A 22,570-nucleotide genomic window follows, 5' to 3' on the forward strand; every position below is an offset into this window, starting at 1 on the left:
GTCGGCAAGATGAGTCTGTTTTTTCTGTTTATGTACTAAAGTGAAAACGTTTTGAAAAAAATGAAGGACCAAGGTCTGACTCTTTCTGTGATGTGACCCCTCATCTTGAGGGGGATGACCTCCAAGCCTTTTGCCAGGCTGAAGAGGTCATGCCCACAGAGCTGTGAAATCTTCAGCACAGAAAGGTTCAGTTCAGGCAGCCAAGTGCCTGCGCATTTAGCCCTTGTATAGCACCTAGCTGCCCGATCTGAACACAAAGAGTGTCTGTCAGGCTGACCTTTGCTCAGCCTGACCGACACTCTTCATGTTTGCAAAAAGGTGGGGGCAGCGGGTCCCTCTGTCCTTAAGGGTGGCCACTACTGCAAGGGAGTGCTGTTCCTAACGTGTTTAGCATCGCCTGAAGGCAGATACTAGCCACCCACCAAAGCTGTCTTATTAATTAAAATGGCTAAAACAGCAATATATTTACAAGTTGTGTATATAAAACACATAATAAGATAGTCACAAATGTACATGTTGTGTGCATATAACAATAGGATATTCAGCCCAATCACAACTTTGTACTGGACATGGCCATTGGGCCTACTTCCCATAGAGGACACCCATGTCACATTGGCATTTGTTTTGTGTTTTGCTTCTTTTAATTGGAACTTCTCTATCCCTGAGAGCCTGAGTCTCAGATACGAAGGGGAAAGTGAAAGGTACCATGTGAATGGAGGCCAGGGGACTTTGGGCAGTACCCAAAAGTACCAACACAACTGTACTCAAGACTTCTGTGCTATTGACAGAGCTTTATCTCAATCACAAGAGGTTGTCTCTAGCATGACAAGCACTAAGGCGTTTCTCCTGTTCCCAAACCATGACAGTTCTCATACATTGTAGATCAGTTGTTAGTTTTCACTGAACATGACCTCTATGCTGCCATGGCAAGTGGCAAGTTCTGAACTCATGCCTCAGTGCATACTGATCCCTGTAGGATGGTATCCCCATGAAGTCATCACCCTATTTGTAATCAGACAATGTATTTACATCTGAAGACTCTTAGCTTTAATCACTGCTATTTCCTTTCCTCTTAAACCTTACCCCTCATCAGTTCCTAACTTTAGTGGAAAATATATATTTGACCAAACAATGAAAATAAATGAGCAAGCGGTATGGGGAAATATAATAAGCTCTGGTTGGTATCTGCTAAAGGGTTTCACTTTGGCTATTAGTCCTGGCTTGTGTGAAGCGTAATGATCAGTTCTTATGCAAGAAATGGCATGGGTGACATTCCATACAATGCTGAATTTATGGTGCCATGCCTGATATGTGTCTGCAAATAAGTTAGTTGCACTTAGTTGGACCTTTCACTAATATAATGAAAGAAAATCTTGGCCAGGGCCTACATCACTCACCCATATATAAGAATTTCTCATATTCCGAATGGGCGAATGGCAGCCAGCAGCTGAAACTAGAAAACAGAATTATTCTGATTTACTTAATAAGCAAGCTTTTCAGAGGCTTGGGTCACATCATACTGACCACTCTCTGGTTTTCAAATATTACGAGGCCTTTGAGCAAAATAAATCTATGTCCTGGGCCAGAATTAGACAGTATCTAGTTTCAGCTAACCTCACATGCCTTATGAAGATTATTTTGCAAAAGTAGACTATGCGTACATTTGTCATTCGAAAACCAACTTTTAATTTTTGACTAGTAAGCTAATTGTCCTCAAAGGAAAGTTTGTCATTTTCATTTAAAATACACTATTTAGTGTACAAGTACCAACTTGTATTACTTGTTTGGAACTAAGAACATCTATTTCTAATCAGCATCATTTTCTGAAAATGTTGTGATTTTGTTTTTAAATACAAATATATGTGTTTCATTGTGGTAGATTCACTATTTTCCTCAAACAATAGATTTATCTGAAAGCAACCCAACTCATTTTCTGTCTCAAAAATTGTTAAATTAATGGAAACACAACCTTTTGCCCTGAAAAAATACCTACACTCCACATAACTAAACAAACAAATCTTGTTGGGAAACATAAGAGTGAAGAGGTCCTTTTCATAAAATAAAATAATTTTGTCCTCAAGTACTGCTTCAGATACACTTATTAGCATTAAAAAGCATTGTCATTTTTTGTCTAGTAGTCTCTTACACTACTACCTCACAGTAGCATATACTGCCTTGCCTCACATGCACATGCACAGCCTTATATACCCATTGATCTTCAGCCTTGATTTGCCTCACCAGGCCCAGGATCTGCCTTGCAGTCTACAAACCGTCTCTGCATACTTGGGACAGCCACCAAACAGTAGGATAGCCATATTATGCAACAAACAGCTATCATTTGTCATGTGTACCACTTCCACCATCTATCAGGAATGCCCACTCTAAGTCTGTCTTTTGCCATTTGATGCAGGGATGGTCATTGTATGCAACACAGGCTTAACATGACCTCCTGTTACACCTGTGCAAGTGTAGGAGGCAGCACCACAAAGCTCTACACCCACGGACCTCCTTCATAAAATTCTGAGGAAGTTCCATCCCATTTGCCAATAGAGAGGAACCATCACTATCAACCATCTTCCCTCCACAGTGTAGGAAGGACAATTGCTCCAGTCAAAGCACAATCTACAGACAAACACAAAATTAGCAATGATATATAATGACTTCTTCACAAAGAGCAAAGCTATCACAGTATGTAATACAGCATAGCAAGATGGGCTTCAAGATCAATGCTTGCATCTGAGCTTCCAGGTCTTTGGGTATAAGATCCTAAAATACAACAATGCAAAGCAACAATCCAACAACTAACCTGAGCATTCCAATATGGAATACTTATGACACTGTCTACGTTGCAAAAGCTTCAGTCCTGGCATCCATAGCCTGCTTAAGCCCATATCCATTAAGCGGCCTCTACAGGGACCAGGGTTCCACCACAAATGACTGGAGGGGTCAGTCCTGGAGACGAGTCCGTCATCTTTCTCTCATCGAGCTGTCAAGGGATTGTTTAAACATGGCACAAAGACTTCAGTAAAGACCTGGATCCAATGTCTGGGTCCTGTGGTGCACAAACCAAACTTGATGTGAGGTGTTCAGTGACATCAAGTAAGATAGAGTGAGGATTTCAGACTCTTTGATGCTCCATTTTAGAGGGTGTCAGGCCCGCTGGCAAGTTCCAGCCTGTTCACTTCCCTGAGTACAGCTATCCTGTTAAGTGGAAAGTACTCCCAGGGGTGAGTCCTATTTGAATTGCCAGCCCAGGGATGACTAAGCAAAGGCCCTTGAAGAGAGGGGCTATTTTGATTGATTGCTGGGTCTGAGACAATGGAGTCTTACCTAGTACAGAAAGGTCTGGAAGTGTTCTTTCCCCCACACCCATGTCTGAAGGACTGACATGTATGAGAAGTTCCATTTCCAAGTTTCAGTTTGCATAGTGTTAATCGTGCTGCTGCATCCTCTACTTCTAGATTCTACTATGGCTTAAATAGTTTTGCTGTTAGCTCATGAGTCACACTCCCCACTGTCAGAGATTACAGTTTTGTGCTCAAGGTTACCATCTTGTTTCACTCTCCAAGCATTGGAAACCCACAGATATTCCATATCCTTCCATCAGTGCTCTACTGCTATGAGAAAATGTTACTAAATTATTTAATACCAACACCATAAAATGTTTTAAAGTTTTAAGTATAAAATAGCACCTAAATATGAAAAGCGCCAACCCCTAACATCTGGTCACGCTAGACTGGGGCAAAGTCAAAAATTATGTCAACCACAATGGAGCGTGATTTGGATACAAGAAGTGGATGGGGCCCGGTCAGCGCTTACCTTTGTACTTTGTTTGAAGAAAAAGTTTCTGAGAAGGTAGAAATCTGGGCAAGGCTGCAGAGGTGTCCAAGGAGGAAGCATCATCCTTGGATAGCAGTCGAGCAAAGAGGTTTAACCCTCACTCCCCACATTTCGGCGATCAGGGAGGTTATACACTCCATCAGTTTTCCCATACTAAAATACTAAAATTGTACCCTATGTGAGTAGCCAAGGTTTGAATTACTGTGCCAAATCTTCTGCCACAGCAACTGCAGAACCATCTATTTTCTCTGCACCTAGACAGGTGAAAGCTACCCTCTAATTTTCTACTGAGCATTAAACCAAACTTGGTAGCAAGCAGGTTTATTGATCTCTTACACCCAGTCCTTTGAACCTGATCGGATTAGCACTTTTCTCAAAGCTTTACCCCCTGCGACTTGTTCAGAATCTCCAGTTGGAGGAAATGATTGTCACCCAATCAACACTTTCTTCACTTGAAAACATTGTTAATTCATACCGCCATTTCCCTTCTCTTTCTTCTGTAACCACCTGTATGAAACCTAATAAATTTCTAAACAATGTAACTATATAATGTAAATATATTTCTAAACAATGTAACAATAAAGACTCTAGAAAGGGAAAAACCTTTCCTTACCTTTGAATTAGACATCAAACTCCTGCTAGCGAAATACAACTCAGTAGTCTCTAACAGCCCTCTTCATATAGATCCCAAAATTCCGTTGTTTCAGACAACACGAAGCATTTGCTAAACCTCAACATTAGAAGATGCAACTTGAACAATCTTATTGATATCCACACAAAGTATAGTAGCAGAATATTGTGGACAAAGTATTGTGGATGTGAAGTTAAGAATATTAAAAATATAGTTACCATTTATATTTCTACCTTCCCAATATTGTAGATCACAATATTTATGCCCCGTTTTTGTGTCATTATATGTTTGTCCTCAGTATTCCAACACACAGCTTCCACATAAATATATCAAAAAGCACCTTTATTTAAACTTCAATCTATTGTTTCCTTTACAACTGCAGATCCGCAAAAACATAGACATGAGATCACAGACCTGCCCACTAACACAATTTAGATCTCCTATAGCCAACAGAAATGTGGCTGAATGACACATCAATCAGTATTTGACTTACTTGTGCCACTAGACCATTCAATAATTCATGGCATGGTGATTATCTATAAAGAGTCCTTCCTATAAAAAAAAACATGATCAATTAGAACTTCCTGATGTCCTATTGTCTTTCAACTGAAACTGAAAGCAGCTGATGCAACCTATAATTAAATTGTTCCTTAATACCCATTCGTCAGGAGGCAGTCAAACCTTTTTTGGACAGATCATTGAATTTATCCGGGAATAATATTCATCTGTTATTCCAATAATATGTGCCTGAAAGACTTCAACTTACATTGGGGAACCCTAAATGAATCCTGCGTCTCACAACCATCTATGTTCCTACTCAGTAATGACCCTTTTCAACACTACTGTTTCTATTCAGAAAAAAAGATGTGATCACTGACATCTTTATTTCTACCAAAGAGACAACAAAGGGTCTCCAGAATGACCAACCCATGAACGTAATGCCTCACTCTAGTCTTGGGTGAGCTAGCCCCACAGAAACTGTAATCATTTAAAATGAAGTCCCATGCAAGATAGTTCTCAAGAGAATTGAAACTAGATAGAAAAGCTCTAAAGCTGGGGAAAGGCCATGGTTTTTAAACTCCATCCGTGGAGAACCTGGAAAACTATTGAACAGAGAAACATAAGTCAAAATAATATATTTTTGAGGCCAAAGCATCTTGCATTTGTTTGGTGTTGGAAAAAGGACCTCTCTGAAGGGTTACCCCAAACTTTTTTCTTCCTCCTCCTCTTTTTCTGACCTTGTTTTTGTTGGTTTTAGGACTCTGCACACTTTACCACTGCTGACCAGGGCTAAAGTGCTTTCTCCCTTAAACATGGTAACATTGGCTCATACCCAGTGGGTATATTTAATTTACTTACATGTCCCTAGTAAAGTGTACTACATGCGCCCAGGGCCTTAAAATTAAATGCTACTAGTGAGCCTGCAGCGCTGATTGTGCCACCCCCATAAGTAGCGTCTCAACCATGTCTCAGGCCTGCCAGTGCAAGGCATGTGTGTCCAGTTTCACTGCCACTTCGACTTGGCATTTAAAACTTCTTGCCAAGTCTTAAACTCCCCTTTAATTACATATGTCACTCCTAAGGTAGGACCTAGGTAGCCCACAGGATAGGGTGCTATGTAAGTAAAAGGCATGAAGGACATGTACTTGTAAGTTTTACATGTCCTGATATTGAAAAACACCCAAAGTCATTTTTCACTATTGTGAAGCCAGCTCCTCTCATAGGCCAGCTTGGAGAAGTCCATTAAATACCTTTACGTGGTAATTTCTGATCTGAGAGGAGTGGCATTGTCATGTTTGGTGTGGTTGGGATGGTAGTGAGAACTACTTGTGAAGTTGCATTTAACATTACTATTTCAGAAATGCCACTTTTAGAACAAAGGCATTGTACTACACTTACTGTACTCAATGCCTTACAGCCTGTCTCCAATCCACGTCTGGTCTGTGCTGGTTGACAGCTCCCTTTGTGCATTCCACCCAGACAGCCATAAAAACATACATCTGCATTCATCTACATTTTGATGGATCATCCTGTGCAGGAAGGGTGGATGGTCTCACATGTACACCTCAAAAGCTAGTGGACTAGCCTTAGACAAAGGACTGATAACCCCCCACAGATCTCCCGCGAGTCAGGACTGGGTTGAAAGCGGAACTGGTACACCTCAAAAGCATTCTTTGAAGTCTCCTCCACTTCAAAGGCACATTTGGGTATTTATACTGGGTCTGTGACCCCCTAAAATCAGACACTTCTAGACATACAACTGAACTCTGTCAGAGGGATTGCCGTGCTGCCCAAAGGCGCTATTTTTTTACGCTACCCAAGTACTTTGTGCTGAAAAGATACAGCCATTCATTCCTATTGATTAAGACTTACCTAACCCTCTAAAAAGTGATATCTTGACTTGTGGATATTGGATTCTTGTCGTTGTAATCTTATTTTATTCAGATATATATTATCACTTTTACTAAACTGGTGTGGAGTATGTTTTGTGATGTTTTCACTGTGTTACTGTATGAGTTATTGTACAAATACTTTACACATTGCCTTCTCAGTTAAGCCCGCCTGCTCTGTGCCAAGCTACCCGAGGGTTAGCACAGGATAATTTAGGTTGTATTGTGACTTACCCTGATTAGGACTATGGTCCCTTCTTGGACAGGATGCTTACATCTGCCAAATAGAGACCCAATTTCTAACATATGGAAATTAATTTGCATACAAATGGCCAGAAATTATTTTATCCTGCCAATAAGTCTACAAATCCATCACCCAGCGCCCTGCCTAATAATACAAAACTAATAAGTTTGTACTCTCTTTAGCTCAGACCAACTCTTCCTTTACAATTATGGAACCATAATAATAATAAGTCACAATTTAAAGAAATCTTGCAATCAAAATTACGCAAAAGTACTGCAAAGTTGTCTGTCTACCCAATTCAATTATCACATCCCCCCCACTTATCATCAAAGAAATTAGTTTTTCCCCGAATGCCATTCTGAGTTAACCTGATTAATACATTTCTTTCCAAGAATCGGCCCTGGATAGCCTAAAAGTAGGCCAAGCAACACCATTTCTGAAAAAACCCCAGATCTGATCAGTAGACAACAACTAATACCTGCAGGAGTCAAACCTATGCTTCCTAGCCGAAGTCTTCGAAAGCTGCTTTTGGAAGTAGCTCAAACAACTCATTACTGAAAACAACCTTCTTCATGATTTATAATCAATCAGATCTCACAATGTCCTGTAGTGTCCATGTCTTTGATGCCATCCTCATCCTTGATAAAAGGGACTCATACATTCTTACACTCATTGATTTCTGACTACGTTTGAAGCAGTCACCCATTCCACTCTTCTATAGATCCTTGATGAGAGATGTGAAATCAGATGAATGGAAGTAAAACTGTTCTCCTCTTACCTCAACAACTGTTGTCAACCGATAAGAATATTAAACTTATGCTCCAAACATTCAATTCTTCAACCAGGTCTGCTATAATGCTTTGTCCTCTCATCCACTCTTTTGAAATTACTAATTGAACCTCTTGCTTCTCTTCTGTAAAATGACAACTTGTCTTACCTCTGCTATGTTGATGTAACTGAAAGTAGCCTTATCTGAAGCCATTGCCTTCCTTGCTGACACTTTTGCCAATATTCAATCTTGGATGATTGTAAGAAATTGGGAATATTAGTTGAGGGGGTGAGTACCCACCTCAAATAATCATAATTCTTGTCAGGTTAAGCCCTTAAAGTCACTAAATTAACCTGCAATGAATACCCTGGCAGATTTGGCACAGAGCTGACACAGAGCAAACAGGCTTAACTTAGGAGAGAAATGTGAATGTTGTTCCCAGAGAAGGTTCCTCACCGGCCAGGTACTTTTTGCACCTTCACCCGGTAATGATTTCTATCTTTGGATATGGTCACTTTTTGGAGCTTGGATTCCTGTGGAGCAAGGCTGCAGGCTGTACCCAAAGAGGACTCCACGATGCTGAATACATTCTTCACAAGCTCCCAATTAACTCGATTTGCTTCTGAGGAAAAGCCCCAAGTGTGAGCAACCTGAATCTTTGGCCCAGCTGTTGCACCAAGTACTAGGAACCTATAACTAAATTAAATACGCCTGTCAGGGATATGCCAATTTCAACATATTGAAATGAGGAATACCGGAACTTTACCACTGATTAGTGTACAGAGTTCTACAGCCAGCACAAACCGTCAAGGCAAAAATAGTGGGGTACAACATTTTCAAAAAATATTTTTGAAGGGTTTATCTTTAGGTGGTGATGGGTCACTATTGCAAATGACAGTAATTTTCTACAGTGACCCATCACCACCTAATGTTAAACCCTTCAAAATCTGAATTGTTACTGCCTCACCAACCAACTGCTCGGCTCTGAGACAATCATATATAGATGCTCTCACCATCTTAGATCGTCGAACCAGAGTACTGAAAAATTCCCTGATCACTTGAATACAAAAGCTTCAACTTGCTCCACTGAAATCAGCACTCCATGCACCACCCAGATTGGACTTGGGGACCAGAAAGTGTGACCATGTGATCTTATCCTAATACTATGCTCCCTGAACTGGCTGCCGGCCAATGTCGAAAACAGACATAAACTCACCTGCATCATCCATAAACCTCTCCACTCAGACATTCCAAATTATTTCGCAAATAAAGTGGTTGTCCAGTGAAGGCCAGAGAAACTACACATTGTAAACAACCCCATGTTTGAACTCCCAGTCTGTAGAAAGAAAGGGACCCTCAAATCATTCGCCTCAGGGAATACACAAAGATGTGAACTTTATTCCGCCGATTATTAATACTAACCCAACCCATGAGCTCTTCAGGACAGAAATGAAAGAACTACTATTCAAGCTACACTTCCCGATCTAATTCTCAATCTTGTAAGATCAATTTCTGGCAAGCCTCACCTATGGTTAGCTCAAGTGCATTCTCTCACAAGAATGAGGGACCTTACTCAATTCTCATCTTTCCACACACATTCGTCTTGCATACCAGGCATAGTAGAAGATGTTGCCATGTTTATATGGTTATTACTGATATTTTCAAAAGGTGTCCTTATGTCTTCCTCCTGCTCCACTTTGAACACTTGTGTATGACCATACCTGTTTGTGTTCTTTGGACTGTTTTATATTTCGAGTGCCTTGCAAACTCTAGGTCAGTCAATGTGTGAAAAATTTAACTGGGTATCTCTTTACTACTGTTATTGGATGTGCAGCTTATATAAAGTGCACCACAACACAACAGTTCTTGTCCTTCTTATGCAAATTCACAAATTGAATAAATAAAGAGTGTCTCACTGGTATCTTTCAATTTTGTTTTACATCTTTCTAATATAAAATTAATATTGATACATATTTCCTTCAAGATATTTGTGAAAGTTATATTCTACAACAATAACAGTTGACGACAATGGACTAGTTAAATGACAAGATCAAGACTGACAGACACTCCTTTGAATCTGTATGAATTATCCATGGTTTATATTTATTCTCTCTCAAAAATATACTCATTGCATCACCATGGTATGATCTGACAAGAGATGTCTTCTGCATTTGTTCTCTGATATAGTATACTTTCCTACAGCAATAAAAGAATGCTTGTGAACTCATGAAAGTCAATGTCAATCTTTTTACTTTTTAGAATTGTATTTATGTATTTATTTAAATTTTGTTGCAGATTACATTTGAGTCTGAACGTGGAAAGGGCAAAACTGGAGAGATTGGACTGGACAGCGTACAGCTGGTTTCGGGCCCGTGTCCCAGCCTTTACTCAACGGTCGACATTTAAGCTCATTCCTGTCATTTTTAATGCAACCAATGTATTTCTGTTTACCAGCACTGTATATGAACACTTCATGAAAGCCAAGTGAGAGGTGCTCTGAGCCTCACGGCGTCACAAAGTGCGCAGAAAGAGCATACGCAAGAAGTAGCCCGTCGGAATGTCTCAGTTTGCTCACAATTGCTCTTGAAGAAGTACAAATGTATTTTCTCATCATTTATGTTCAGGATTCAACGGGTTACATCGTTTTGTAACTTTTATACGTGTCTCTGTAAATAAAAACAAATTATGAAAGGGTGTTGTTTTTGCTTTTAAATTGAATACCTGCCTTTTTAACAAATGCAGCATTACACGTAAGACTTGCATCCGTATATTCGATTATATCAATAAGTAGTACCGGTTTCTACCACTTTATTTTATGAAAGTTTCTGTTCTTATCAAGAATCCAGGTAGAAGATTTGTGTGAGAGCTACTGTGAGATCTGGATTAATGTAACCGACTGTATGAAACCTACACGTTAAGGAAAATATGGCCTGCTGGGAATGACAGCCAGCTTTCTGCTTTCATGTTTGTTACTATTGTTTCAACAAACCTTTTTCAAGGCAAAAACTATGAGTCTTGTTTCCAACGATAGCCACGAAAAAAAAAACTCATATTACCTGCATCCTATATTCTTGAAATGAGTTCGTCAGCCATTTGCTTTAGAGTTCAACTTTTAAAAACATAGCTAAACACACCATTTCTCACTCAGTTGCAATGGTCTTCCACCTTATGCTAGAGGGTGGAATTAATACTGTTCTATAATCTTCTTTAACAATTTAGCATTTGGCTATTCTAAGCGCCTCAACCCAAAGACTGAAAACATTTTGCTGAAAAAGGAGGCTCTGAATCATAGAATGCTGTATGTATGAAGACAGTCCCGGAGCACAGAAACAAGAATGTAAAGGGTGAGGTTCGCTTCTAAGCGGGCCAATACTAGGCTCCCACTTACAGTTTTGCTATTTTTTGACCTATGGATACAAAGATTAGGAATGCACTTAAAAGTATTGTGAATTAGAGCAGCCTCCCATCCGTCTTATTTTTTCTAGAGCTTTAAGCCCCGGGTCGTCAAAGCCCGTATGTCATTTATGTGTCACTCACCATGGAAGTGAAGTTTTGTACTATAGCTCCATCTTGCCCGGGGTGGTTATCTTTCACAGCCTAGTGATATGGAAACAGTAGCAAAATGTTGTTTATAAATATCAGAATTCATTTTATTGTATGTTTAAAACGTGACAATGATAATGTGTACAAAATAATGGAACTGGAAGATGTGTGAAATAAATCGCGTTCTGTCATTCTATTAAGAAGAATGTTTCCTGGACGAAAAATTGCTGGTTTCGGGTGTCCACTTCATTCATGCTTTCAAGTGATACACATTCATTTATGTTACATAAAGATTTGTTTAGTATTGTGGAGAGGTGGGGGATCCAGAAGCACCATTCTCACTGATAAGAGATTGTTCAACAAATGCTGGCAAAGCCAATAAGTCTGGCTTTTTTGTTTTAATCAAAAGTCTCCTTCATTTATTAGCCAGTTTGTGAGTATGGTTCTGTAGACAAGTTAATGGGCCAACGCAGTAGAGTCAGTTGTTGGATTATTGGCTGGGTGAGTGAGTGCATGGATAGATGACTGACTGAGCTCATGGGTGAGTGGATGAATAGGTATTTAGTGCCTTCACGGGAGGCTGTGTGAATAAGTGAGTGCATGAACGGATAAAGTGGGTACAGAGTGTGTGTGTGTGTGTGTATGTGTGAAACAAGGATATTATGAGTTAATATTAGTGTGGTTGGGCAAGGGCAGTGTTTGGTGTCAGTCTGTAATAAGGTTCAAGCAGTCCGAGGAGGAAGGGGAAGTGTATGGAGGTTGGGGAGTATCGAGGTCAAGTGAAATGTGAAATGTGCACTGTGCAGTAGCAGTAGCAGTGTGTGTAGGGCAAGCATGCAGATCCCAGGGCACGCAGTTAGACCTGAGCGTTTGGGGGAGTGGAGTCTAGCTGCACCCTTTTCTTTTAATACACATAAGTGTCCTGAGTTAGCTTGCCTTCCTGGACGAGAAAATTTAAATGTACATGAACTACTTCAGTGTGCACCTACTCTGGCATTGTTGGTGTAGTAGTTCTGCCTTCTGTGACTGAGGCAATGCTGCTATTGCCATTCCTCAGTGACAGAGTTAATGGCACCTAACTGAGTACCAAGGAACCTGACTGCTCTCCATGTGACATATCCACCATGGGTTGGCCAACCATCTCCTATTTTACAAGTGCCCCATTATTCAGAACTGGTTCCAACATTCTGCATCCGGTTTGTGTAGGTTTGAGGAAAAATCCTACAAGTGCAGTGCTGGCTTCCTCGACTGACACATGGTACAATAATGCCAGTACAAGATGAATGCTCATTTGAAACACAAGATGAGGCATCTGTATCACCTTTGCATTAAGCTACCTGTCTGATCTAAAACCCCACCTGGCTTGGTATGGTGTTCTTCGGATGGCCTGAAGGGATCAATTTTTATTTTTTATAGAAACATTTTCATTTCTTTTATTGCAAACAATCCAAACAGTTGCTGTATTGGGATAAACAATACATACATGTTCGAACCCACACATTCCCCTTCTCCCATCTGTGACCACACTTGGTGAGAAGCTAACTCACAAGTCTGTTCTGGCTTTATCCGCCCATGCAGTGATATGTTCCTAATATTCTTCCATCCATTTGCAGCATAGTCTCTTCCATCTTGGCGCACCAGTCAATGCCATTCGTACAGGCCACTACAGATGGAGCTATTGGGGAGTTCCGTTGCCTGGCCACGTCCCTATCAGCACGCCCAACCCCAACAAAGTTCTATCAACCAGATCATCCAAAATGCCCAGTAATGCATCCCTGGGGTGTACGTCAATGTGTGTTCCCCCACTTGGGGTAAGGTGGACATGACAGCATCCCAGTATTTATGGATAACAGGCCATGACCAAACAAGATAGAAATCACCCCTGGGGTTTTGGCTTTGTTGTAGGTGGGAGATGCACAGACTCTGGCTTTCCACAAGTGGAGGGGGGTAAGGTAAGCTTGGTAAAGAAAGTTAAGCTACATGAGCCGGAGCATCTCCGAGATTGCCAACACCCAGGGAGCCATAAATGCATCACTCCAGTCAACCTCGTTCAACTCCCCCACCCATTCTCCCACTTCATCTTCAGGGGGCTCATCAGGTCCAGGGAGTGTGTTACCAGAGTCTTGTAAGTCTGAGAAACCATGCCCCAGAGGAGCCATAAGTAAATGCCCTTCCAGTGGGATACATTCTGGAACATCCTCCAGCTCACCCTTGTATTCGAGCAGATCATTGCCGAAGCTGTAAATATCGGAAGAAATGAGAAATGGGCATGTAGAGACTGCACGGAGGTCCTGAAAGGAACTGGTAAGGCTCCAGTCCCACCTACCCACCACCTGTGAGGTCCCAATTTAGTCCCATCCACAGAAGCCCTCCAGATTCGCCACCTTGGCCAGCCATCTGCCTTGCCACAGAGGAGACTCAAGTGAGAGTTTATGGTCCCAACCTATCTACTGCAGTGCCTCCAACCACACCCGGAACACCACCTTTACGTAAGCCCGGAATGTCGGCCCCAGCCCCATGCCAGTGAGGATTTTATCCAAGAAGGCCCAGTGCAGTTGAATGCTTTTTCAAAGTCTACTAGCAGAATAGTTTTTGACCTTCCCAGAGATTTAATACGGACTAGTGCAAGATGTACCCTGTGAATGCAGTGCCTTGAACTGTAGCAAGCAATAAACCTGCATTGCTCTGAGCTGACCAGCTGGGGTGTCACCCATAAAAGACGGTTAGCGAGAACTTTAGCATACATTTTTCCCACCGCATTGATGAGGGAAATACACTGGTATGATGCACATTGGTTTTAGGGGGACCCTGGCTTAGGCAGGATTACCAAGGTTGCCAGGTCTATGTCTAGCGGGAAGTGTCCCTTCTTAATCACCTCCACAAATAAGTCCAGAATGGGAGGAAAGATCTCTGGGTGGAGTCTCCCAGAATATTCCACATGGAACTCATCCGGACCTGGTGTTTTCCTGGAGTTTAGATCCCATAAAGCCTTGCCCACCTCTTCAAGCATGAGTGTATGAGCCAGTGCAGTTCTGTCCACCGTGGTCACTCAATCAGCAGGAGTTCCGCAATTCACAGGGCGGTGGACTCGCAAGCTGGGCGTACCCATTCTGTGTAGAGCCTCTCATTGTACTGGATGAATATTGCTGCAATCTCCCTGGAGTCCTCCACTACCCACCTGGCCCTAACCTTTATGCAAAGCAGCACTTTAGGCTACATATCTTTTGTAGCTAGCCAATGCAAATGATGACTCAATTTGTCCCCCATTGATACACCCTCCCGAGTGGAGGCCATCCAGCATTTGCGGGCCTCCTCCAGGGATAACTGTCACAAGGATGCACTGTGAACCGTCAAAGGGTGCTGCATCAGGTTGTCCTGTTATTTGGCCCTACCCTCTCCTGCATCAATATAGAAACTTCTAAACCTGTAATTTGGGCAAGGCTTTCGCAGTATTTCCCACTAGCCCAAGAGCAGGCAACCCCCTTCAGTGTGGCCTCATATGCCCACCAGAGCATCACAGCCGACTCCACGGTACCTTTGTTAAGTTCAAGGAAAACTTTTAATTTGTTAAATAAGGACTAAACCAAATGTTCTTCAGTAAGAAGCCAGTCATTAAGTTGCCACACAGGGCGTTCCTCCATGTCCGGTGCCCCAAAATGAGTTACTACCAGGCATGATCGGAGATTACGTGGGGAGGATTTGCGACCCTGAAGTGTGTAGGAGGTCAGAGGCCAGGAGAAACAGATAGTCAATGCAGAAGAGAGAAACATGTGCTGCAGATGCATGGGTGTATTCATGTCAGCCAGGATTCCATATGCACCAGGAGTCCCAGCCTGGCCACCCAGTCTAACAAGCATTTCCCTTTCCTCAGGGGGCCGGCCCAGGAGCTTGTACCTGTCAGGCTCATTCAGGAAATCCTGAAATCACTGCCCACTATTGTCACCTCAAGGGTCAGAGCACTTAAAAGGTCTTTAAGGGTCAGCAGTGTGGATTGGTGTGGTGCTGGTGGGATGTACACACTAACTAGGTTATAGGGGATGCCCTTCATGAAGCCCTCAAGAATTACATATCTGTCCTGAATATCTTTTGTAAACTTGGGCACCACAAACGCCAGGGTTCTATGTAACAAGATTTCCACCCCTCACTATCCTCCGGCATAACCCATCTGGTACACTCGGTCATACCCTCTATGGGCCAGAAACGGGAAATTATGTCCCTGCAAGTTATTTGCTTTGAGCAGCAGGGTGGTTGGGCTGTGTCCTTGTGCAAATTATAGTTCAACCCCCCATTTAATTTGATCCAAGAGCTCATTAACATTCCATGTCATAAGCGATAGTGTCCCCATGGGAGCGGCCGAGGTAGATCTGACTGTGTCACATCGTGTGGTGGCTGCTCCACCCAGGTGGAGATACAGCCGTAAGAGCTGTGGATGTGAGCGGCTAAGAACTCATATGGGCATATGAACACCATTCTCTACACCCAAAAGTATCGGGCAACAATACCACAAAGACATCCAAGAAGTTGAAAGAGGCAAACATAACACCAACCCCATAACTCTCCCATCCATATACTTCCCATCCCAAACAAGCACCTGTCTTTCAAACCCCACAGAAACCCAGAATTAACTTGGAAACGATGTACTCAGACACAGCAGACAGAAGCCCCACCCACCACCCTGAGGGACAGGTCTGGCAAATTGTTAGTGGTGCTGGCATGCAACGAGAACTGTGTGTTCCCAGAATAATTGTAAATTCTCGGCCTACATAAGGACCCAGTCGTGGGCAATTGTCTCTGTCCATCAGTTGAGTTAGGCTGAGGCCCCTTGTGACCCATGGGCCCCATACCCCAGCTACAGGTTGATCTCCTCGTTCCCCTTCGGATTCTGTGGAGTCATCGGCATCCGAAGCCCCCCCACTGCTGCTTGGAATGCTTGCTACACTGCAGCTCTTTCATCCCCTCCAGCCCGCGCCCTTTTGCCTTCAAGGGGGTGGCAGACTGCCATTGTGGGGGTTGGTTCACGTTTAAGGGCCGCTGTTCAGTGAACCAGGCCCAAGCCACCTCTAGGGTATCAAAGAATACAGATTTAGAGTCATACATATAATATAGCTTAGTGGGATACATAGGTATATAGGATGAGTTCATGGTGCATAGTTTCTGCTTCACATGATCATAGGATTTGCGCTGTGTCTGGACCAGACAGTTATAGCCAGGGAAGATCATTATGGGGCCTGACTGGAATTTTAGCTGCCCTTTCACTCTTGCGCCTCTCAGAACAGTGTCCTAGTCTCTATAGTTCAAGAATCACAAAATCATGGGCCAGGGAGGTGTGAAGGGGTTTCTGGGCTAGTGACTTGTGGGACTAAACTGATCTATTGCTCTAGGAAGGCCTCTGGGACATAGCCCTTGATTCCTTCTGGGAACCCAATGAAACAGGGGTTGTAGCATCAGGCCCTGTTTTCGGCATCCTCTGCGTGCTCTTGTAGCATCCTGTTAGTGTGGGAGAGGCAGGCTACCTCCTAGGAAAGACTGTGCACAGTGTCCCCAGGATCCGATATTCTTCATTCTGCTTCAGTCTCATGGCCCACAGTCTGGCGGAGATTCTGGCGCAGCAGGGTCACATCAATGCCCACTTTATCAATGTTTTAAGTAAATTTACAACTTTAAAGGAAATCACACAGACTTCTTTGAGTGGTCCTGGGAAACTATGACTGTCACAGACTCACATATTTTGAAAGTAGGAATGAACCGATAAAGCAGACATCCTCCGCGTTTTTAGGTTGTGATCATGTGCATCCCAGACTGAAAACCATTTTGAGAGTTGGAACGTACCTGAAAGGTTTGTGACTACCCCCAAATATGTTTTTGAGGGCATTTCACGTCTTTTGCAGGTGGACTCATCTTAGAAAGCCTACAAACGATCTTGTCAGCATATTTCTGCATGCCGATAATCTTTCAGAAAATCTAGGCATTTTGGCTAAATTTCTATGAGAGAAAATCCGATTTTTTAATTAGACAGTATTCCCGTTTTAGCTGATTCTCCGAAACAGGAATAGAATGTTCCACTTGTGAATGGTGTTAGTTGTGCAACACAGAATTTGGTGCACAAAGAGCTTCATGATTGCGGCCCAAAGTGACTAAAAAATCGAAAACAGTTCAGGATCGAAACAGTTCAATATAAAATAACAGTTATACAGGACTGTGCAACTGGCACTGTTTTCAGAAGGCAATAATCTTGTTCTCCAAGAAAAGCTGTTAAAATACCAGTAGCTAAATAAATATTTTACATTACAAGTACCACTTTATTGAGTTTGGAGGCAAAAATCAAATCACACAAGTAATAGATAACTTTAGATACACACTCCTCAAGTCACATTCTTTTATTGAGGGCTAAAACGAATGTATCGTAAACGAAATGTGAGCAAGAAGATGAATATCAAACAAATTGTTATAAGTCATCGTGGGGTGAATTACTGATTATAAACAGCACATAAAGACATAATGGGGGTGATTCTAACTCTGGCGGGCGGCGGTAGCCGCCCGCCAGGCGGGAACCGCCATTTGGCCATAATCACCTTAATTCAGGGACAACCTGTCACTAAGACCTTTAGTTTAAATCCTTTTATTAAGTTTTCAAGTAGGAAATGCATGCAATACAGCATAAATATGCAAGAGTAGTCACAGTGAGAACATGTCAACATTAAACAACAACAGCAAAATCACGCACCATATGGGCTCACAATACTCTTGCCAGATTTAAAGGTTGATGCAAAATAAACAACAAAATTACAAAAGAAAGGGGGTTATAGAAATCACATTTTACTAATACATTAGTGGCATAGAAGATAGCATATGGTCACTTACAAACCTTTAGTTGAAGGCCTAACAGAAAAAGTAACGTGGAAATGTAAAATGTGCAGGTTTGAAATATGTGGAACAATGTGGCTCCATTTGTATTTGACATCACCTTTTAACATGAGGATATTGTGCACTTATATTTGAGTGAAACACTGACATTAATTAATATTCAAAGTATTATCCCTAAGAAGAAATAGTAGAAATTAAGGCCCTCATTTTGACCCTGGCGGTCGGTGTTAAAGCTTGTTAATACCGGCAACAGGCCAGCGGTAAAAAAAATGGGATTTTGACCCTGGCAGTAACCGCCATCACAGACAGCCACTTTAACACATCAACCGCCAGGGTGGTAATGGCCGCTGGGCTGGAGACTTTGGTCTCCAGCCCGGCAGCCATCACAATCCCACCCTCAGGATTTCGACCCGGCCTACTGCCATGGGTTTCGTGCCAATCTTACCGCCATGAAAACCATGGCGGTAGGCTCTATCAGTGCCAGGGAACCCATTCCCTGGCACTGATAGGGGTCTCCCCGCCCCCTCCTCCTCTCCAGAGTCCTCCCCCACCTTCCCCCTTGCTCGTCCTCTCCCGCACCCCACACATGTACACACCCACATGCGCACCCATATACACACATGCACACATGCACACATGCATACCCATATCCACCTACGCATGCCCACATACATACCCGCACACCGCATTACACACCAACATACTTTGTCACACACACGCATTCACAACACACAACATACACTCACATTCAGTCATTCACGCACCCGTTCAACATGACTCACACCCCATTGAACGCATACCAAAACATACAAAACATACACACACCCTCACATACACACAACACCCCACCACATACACACAACAACCCCACCCCTTTCTCCTGTCGGAGAACCTGACTTACCTGCTTGCAGGTGGTCCCCAGGCTGGAAACTGGACACGGCGCGGCTATCAGCAGCAGCGTCCGCCAGCAAAACACTGCCAGGCCGTATCATTGGTCATGATATGGTCGGCGGTGTTTTGCTGGTGTGGCAGTGCTGCTGTCAGAAGCGCCGCCTTCCCGCCATCCGCCGCCATGACCGTCTGCGGTATTCCACCAGCCTTCTGGCGGAATGCCATTGACAGTCATAATACGCGTAGACGGCTGGTAGCCACGGCGGCAGCATGTTTGCGGCCGTCGCCGTGGCGTTAGGCAGCAGTTACCACCAAAGTTATAATGAGGGCCTAAGTCTATTATAAGTATTAAATGATTATGAATTAATCGTACTAACACTGATTTAAATTAATTTTATTAACATGAGTTACATATCTGCAGAAAAATAAATGCACGTTTAAGTTGTGTTCTACTATGCTGTAAATAATCCTTGCAGTAAAATAATTTGCTTTGTATATGACTTCAATTGTAATGTGCACAATGGGATTTATGTTTATTCATTGTATTAATGCTCATTTAGGCTTTCTTAGCTGGAGTAGGCCTGAAGTTTTATTCTTGCAGCAGTAGAGGAGCATTATTTGCTTGTTCTGTTCACTATGACCTGAATTTATCCCTAGGTTGCTGATATAATGCTGAATGTCCTATTGTATTGAAGACGAAGTACATGTTTCAGTGTTAACTATGTAACAATATTTGTTGTAGCTGTCAAACAACACAGGAAACTTTAATAAATAGTATGTGAGAATTTTTTGGCTCATTCTATGTGTCATGAGAAAGAAAGTAACAAACAACTAGAAAATGTCATATTTTGGTGGAACTGTATGAAATCATTGACAAGACTACATGGTTTCGCTGGGAAAACCCGGATTAGTTGCAAATGTGATGGTGTCAACAGCTACCATCGGATGTCGAATCTTGCGCGTAAGATGAACCCACCTGGAGGGCCAATCAAGAAGCCCATGGATATTTCTAATTAGTGAGAGACTTTAAAACTTTGAGCTAGTCCAGCTAGAACTTTGCTAGAGTCCATCTTGATGCGCTGATGATCTCAGATTGGGTGCTGCTATCTGCTTCTTCTGAATCCTTTACCCTTTTTGGGCATACTTTTATATGCCCCATTTTCTCATGCTGTTCAGTACTAATATGCCCAATCAATTTTGAACTTGTGATCTGTCTTATGTGCAGCTTGTGTTCTGCACTGTCTTGATGCTGCTGTCTACTGATGTCGTGAGAAGGTGGCCACTCTTCTGAGGAAACTTTCCTGTCTGCTGTCCCATGAGGAGAGTTATAACTAAATGTGGTTTCTTGTTTCCTTTTCAGCTTAGTTAATTACACCATCATATTTTTTTAGAGAGTTGCACCATTTAGACGATTTTTCCAAATTATTTTTGTCTTTCTCTTTTTTCCTTTTGCCCGGATATGTTAGCCCATTCCCACACATGCAAGTCCAAACTCGTATTAGATGTTGGATGGCCCAGCTCTGAAATTGATTGTTACCAAGTGTATTTTGATAATTTACTGATGTCACTATCATCTGCTTTGAAATCTGAAATTAATGTGCATATTGTAGCCTTGCTGTTTTATGTCATTGTTTTGGAGTGTTTAAAAGTATTGATGTTTAGTAGACTTAGGCCCTCATTATGTCATTGGCAGTAAAACCCACCTACCGCCACAGCGACAACTGCCAAAAGACTGTTTCTGCGGCTACCAGCCTTCCACGTATTATGACAACAGCCGGATTTCCGCCAGAAGGATGGCAGAAATCTGGCTGTGGCCATGCCGGCAGATGGCGGTAAGGTGGCGCTGCTGCCACCAGCAGCGCCGCAACAGTAGACCGCCGCTGGCCATATTATGACCCATAATACGGCCTGGCGGTGTTCTGGTGGTGGACGCTGCTGGTGGCAGCAGCGCCGCATCCCATCTCCTAAACACAGGTAAGTGGGTGCTACGACAGGGGAGGGGGGTGTTGTGTGTGTTTGTGAATGTTTGTGCATATATGTCTTCAGGTGTGTGTTACGTGTTGAATGAGTGTGCATGTATGGAGGTATGAGTGCATGTATGTTGTGAGATGTGAATGCGTGTCTGCATGTATGTATGAAATTGTGGGCGGATGTGTGTCAGTATGGATGTATGCATGCGTGGATGAATGTGGCACTGGTTGTGTGTATGCGTGTTTGAAGGGGGCATGAATGTAGGGGGGTTTGGAAAGGAAGTGGGGTGGGGAGGGAGGTGAGGGTGGGGAAGACCTCTATCAGTGACAGGGAAGAGATTCCCTGTCACTGATAGTCCCTACCGCCATAGTTTTGGTGGCGGTAAGGGAGCCATGGAAACCATGGCGGTAGGCAGGGTCATGATGCCGCAGATGGTACAGTGACAGCCGCAGAGCTAAAGATTGATATCTCCAGCCCGGCTGCTGTTACCGCCGTGGCAGTCAAAGCCAAACCGTCAATGTCACAATATGGTGGAAAGTACCGCCAGCCTGTTGGCAGTACTTTCCACCATATTACCGCCGACCGCCAGGGTCATAATGAGGGCCTTATCTTTTTGGTCAACATATGGTTTTCATGTATGTTTATGACTTAGTTGGGCACACCATATACTTACATTGATTTTGGGAATGTAATAAAGCTTTGAAACATTTTCGGTTTGGAGTTTTATTTAGTGTTTAATTTGTTCATGGTGTCTAAAATTGTTTATGGTTCTTATATTGTTGATTTGTGTTGAGTGAGTCTGACTACTGAACTCTTTACTAAGTCCAAAGATTTAGTTGTTTTCTGATGGTGGGATAGGGTATGGTGTCTCACCCGCTCGCTTGTGGTTTCTGAACCCGAGGAAGAAAGAAGACCTCTGAGGGCGAGCCAGCAGTTTTTGGTAGCAGAGTTACGGTTTTGTCTTATGAGGAGGAGAATCAGAATTTGCCAAATTGTGAGTTGTTTTTGGTGAAGTGTAGGGATTGATGAAATTCCATTGTGTTACAAGAATACGGTATGTGTTTTGAGTAGGATTGTGCTGGCAATGCTTTGGCTAAACTGTGGTGAAGTGTAGTGTATGAAGTGAGTAGGAAGCTTGCGTACTCTAAGTAAATGACTATGGTTTTTGCGTACTCCAAGTAAGAGAGTGGGGAGTTGGTGTACTCCAAGTAAATGTTGACTTTGTGCTCAAAAATTGCCCATGTGGTTGTTGTTGTTGATGGGTCCTGCGAGGCTCAGGAGTCCGGAGTATTGTACAAGTGTATGGAGACATTTGGTTAAATTATTGTCTGTAGTAAGATGTTGGTCGATTGAGCGCTGTTGACAATACCAGTAGATTTCCTTGAGTGTGTGGGTTGTTGGTTGGTATTAGGTGAAGCCTGGGTGCA

General features: G+C 42.7%; 1 protein-coding gene across 1 annotated transcript in view; it reads left to right on the plus strand.

Annotated features, from left to right (window-relative positions):
- EGFL6 (EGF like domain multiple 6) overlaps positions 1 to 10,565 on the plus strand; it is a 381,439-nt gene extending 370,874 nt beyond the window's left edge. The window contains exon 12 of the mRNA XM_069204711.1: positions 10,170 to 10,565. Coding sequence (XP_069060812.1) covers positions 10,170 to 10,280 — 111 coding nt within the window. The 3' untranslated portion in view covers positions 10,281 to 10,565. The remainder of the gene's footprint in view (positions 1 to 10,169) is intronic.
- The last annotated feature ends 12,005 nt before the right edge of the window (positions 10,566 to 22,570 follow it).

The sequence above is a fragment of the Pleurodeles waltl genome, chromosome 8, assembly GCF_031143425.1.
Source record: "Pleurodeles waltl isolate 20211129_DDA chromosome 8, aPleWal1.hap1.20221129, whole genome shotgun sequence".
Classification (NCBI taxonomy): Eukaryota; Metazoa; Chordata; class Amphibia; order Caudata; family Salamandridae; genus Pleurodeles; species Pleurodeles waltl.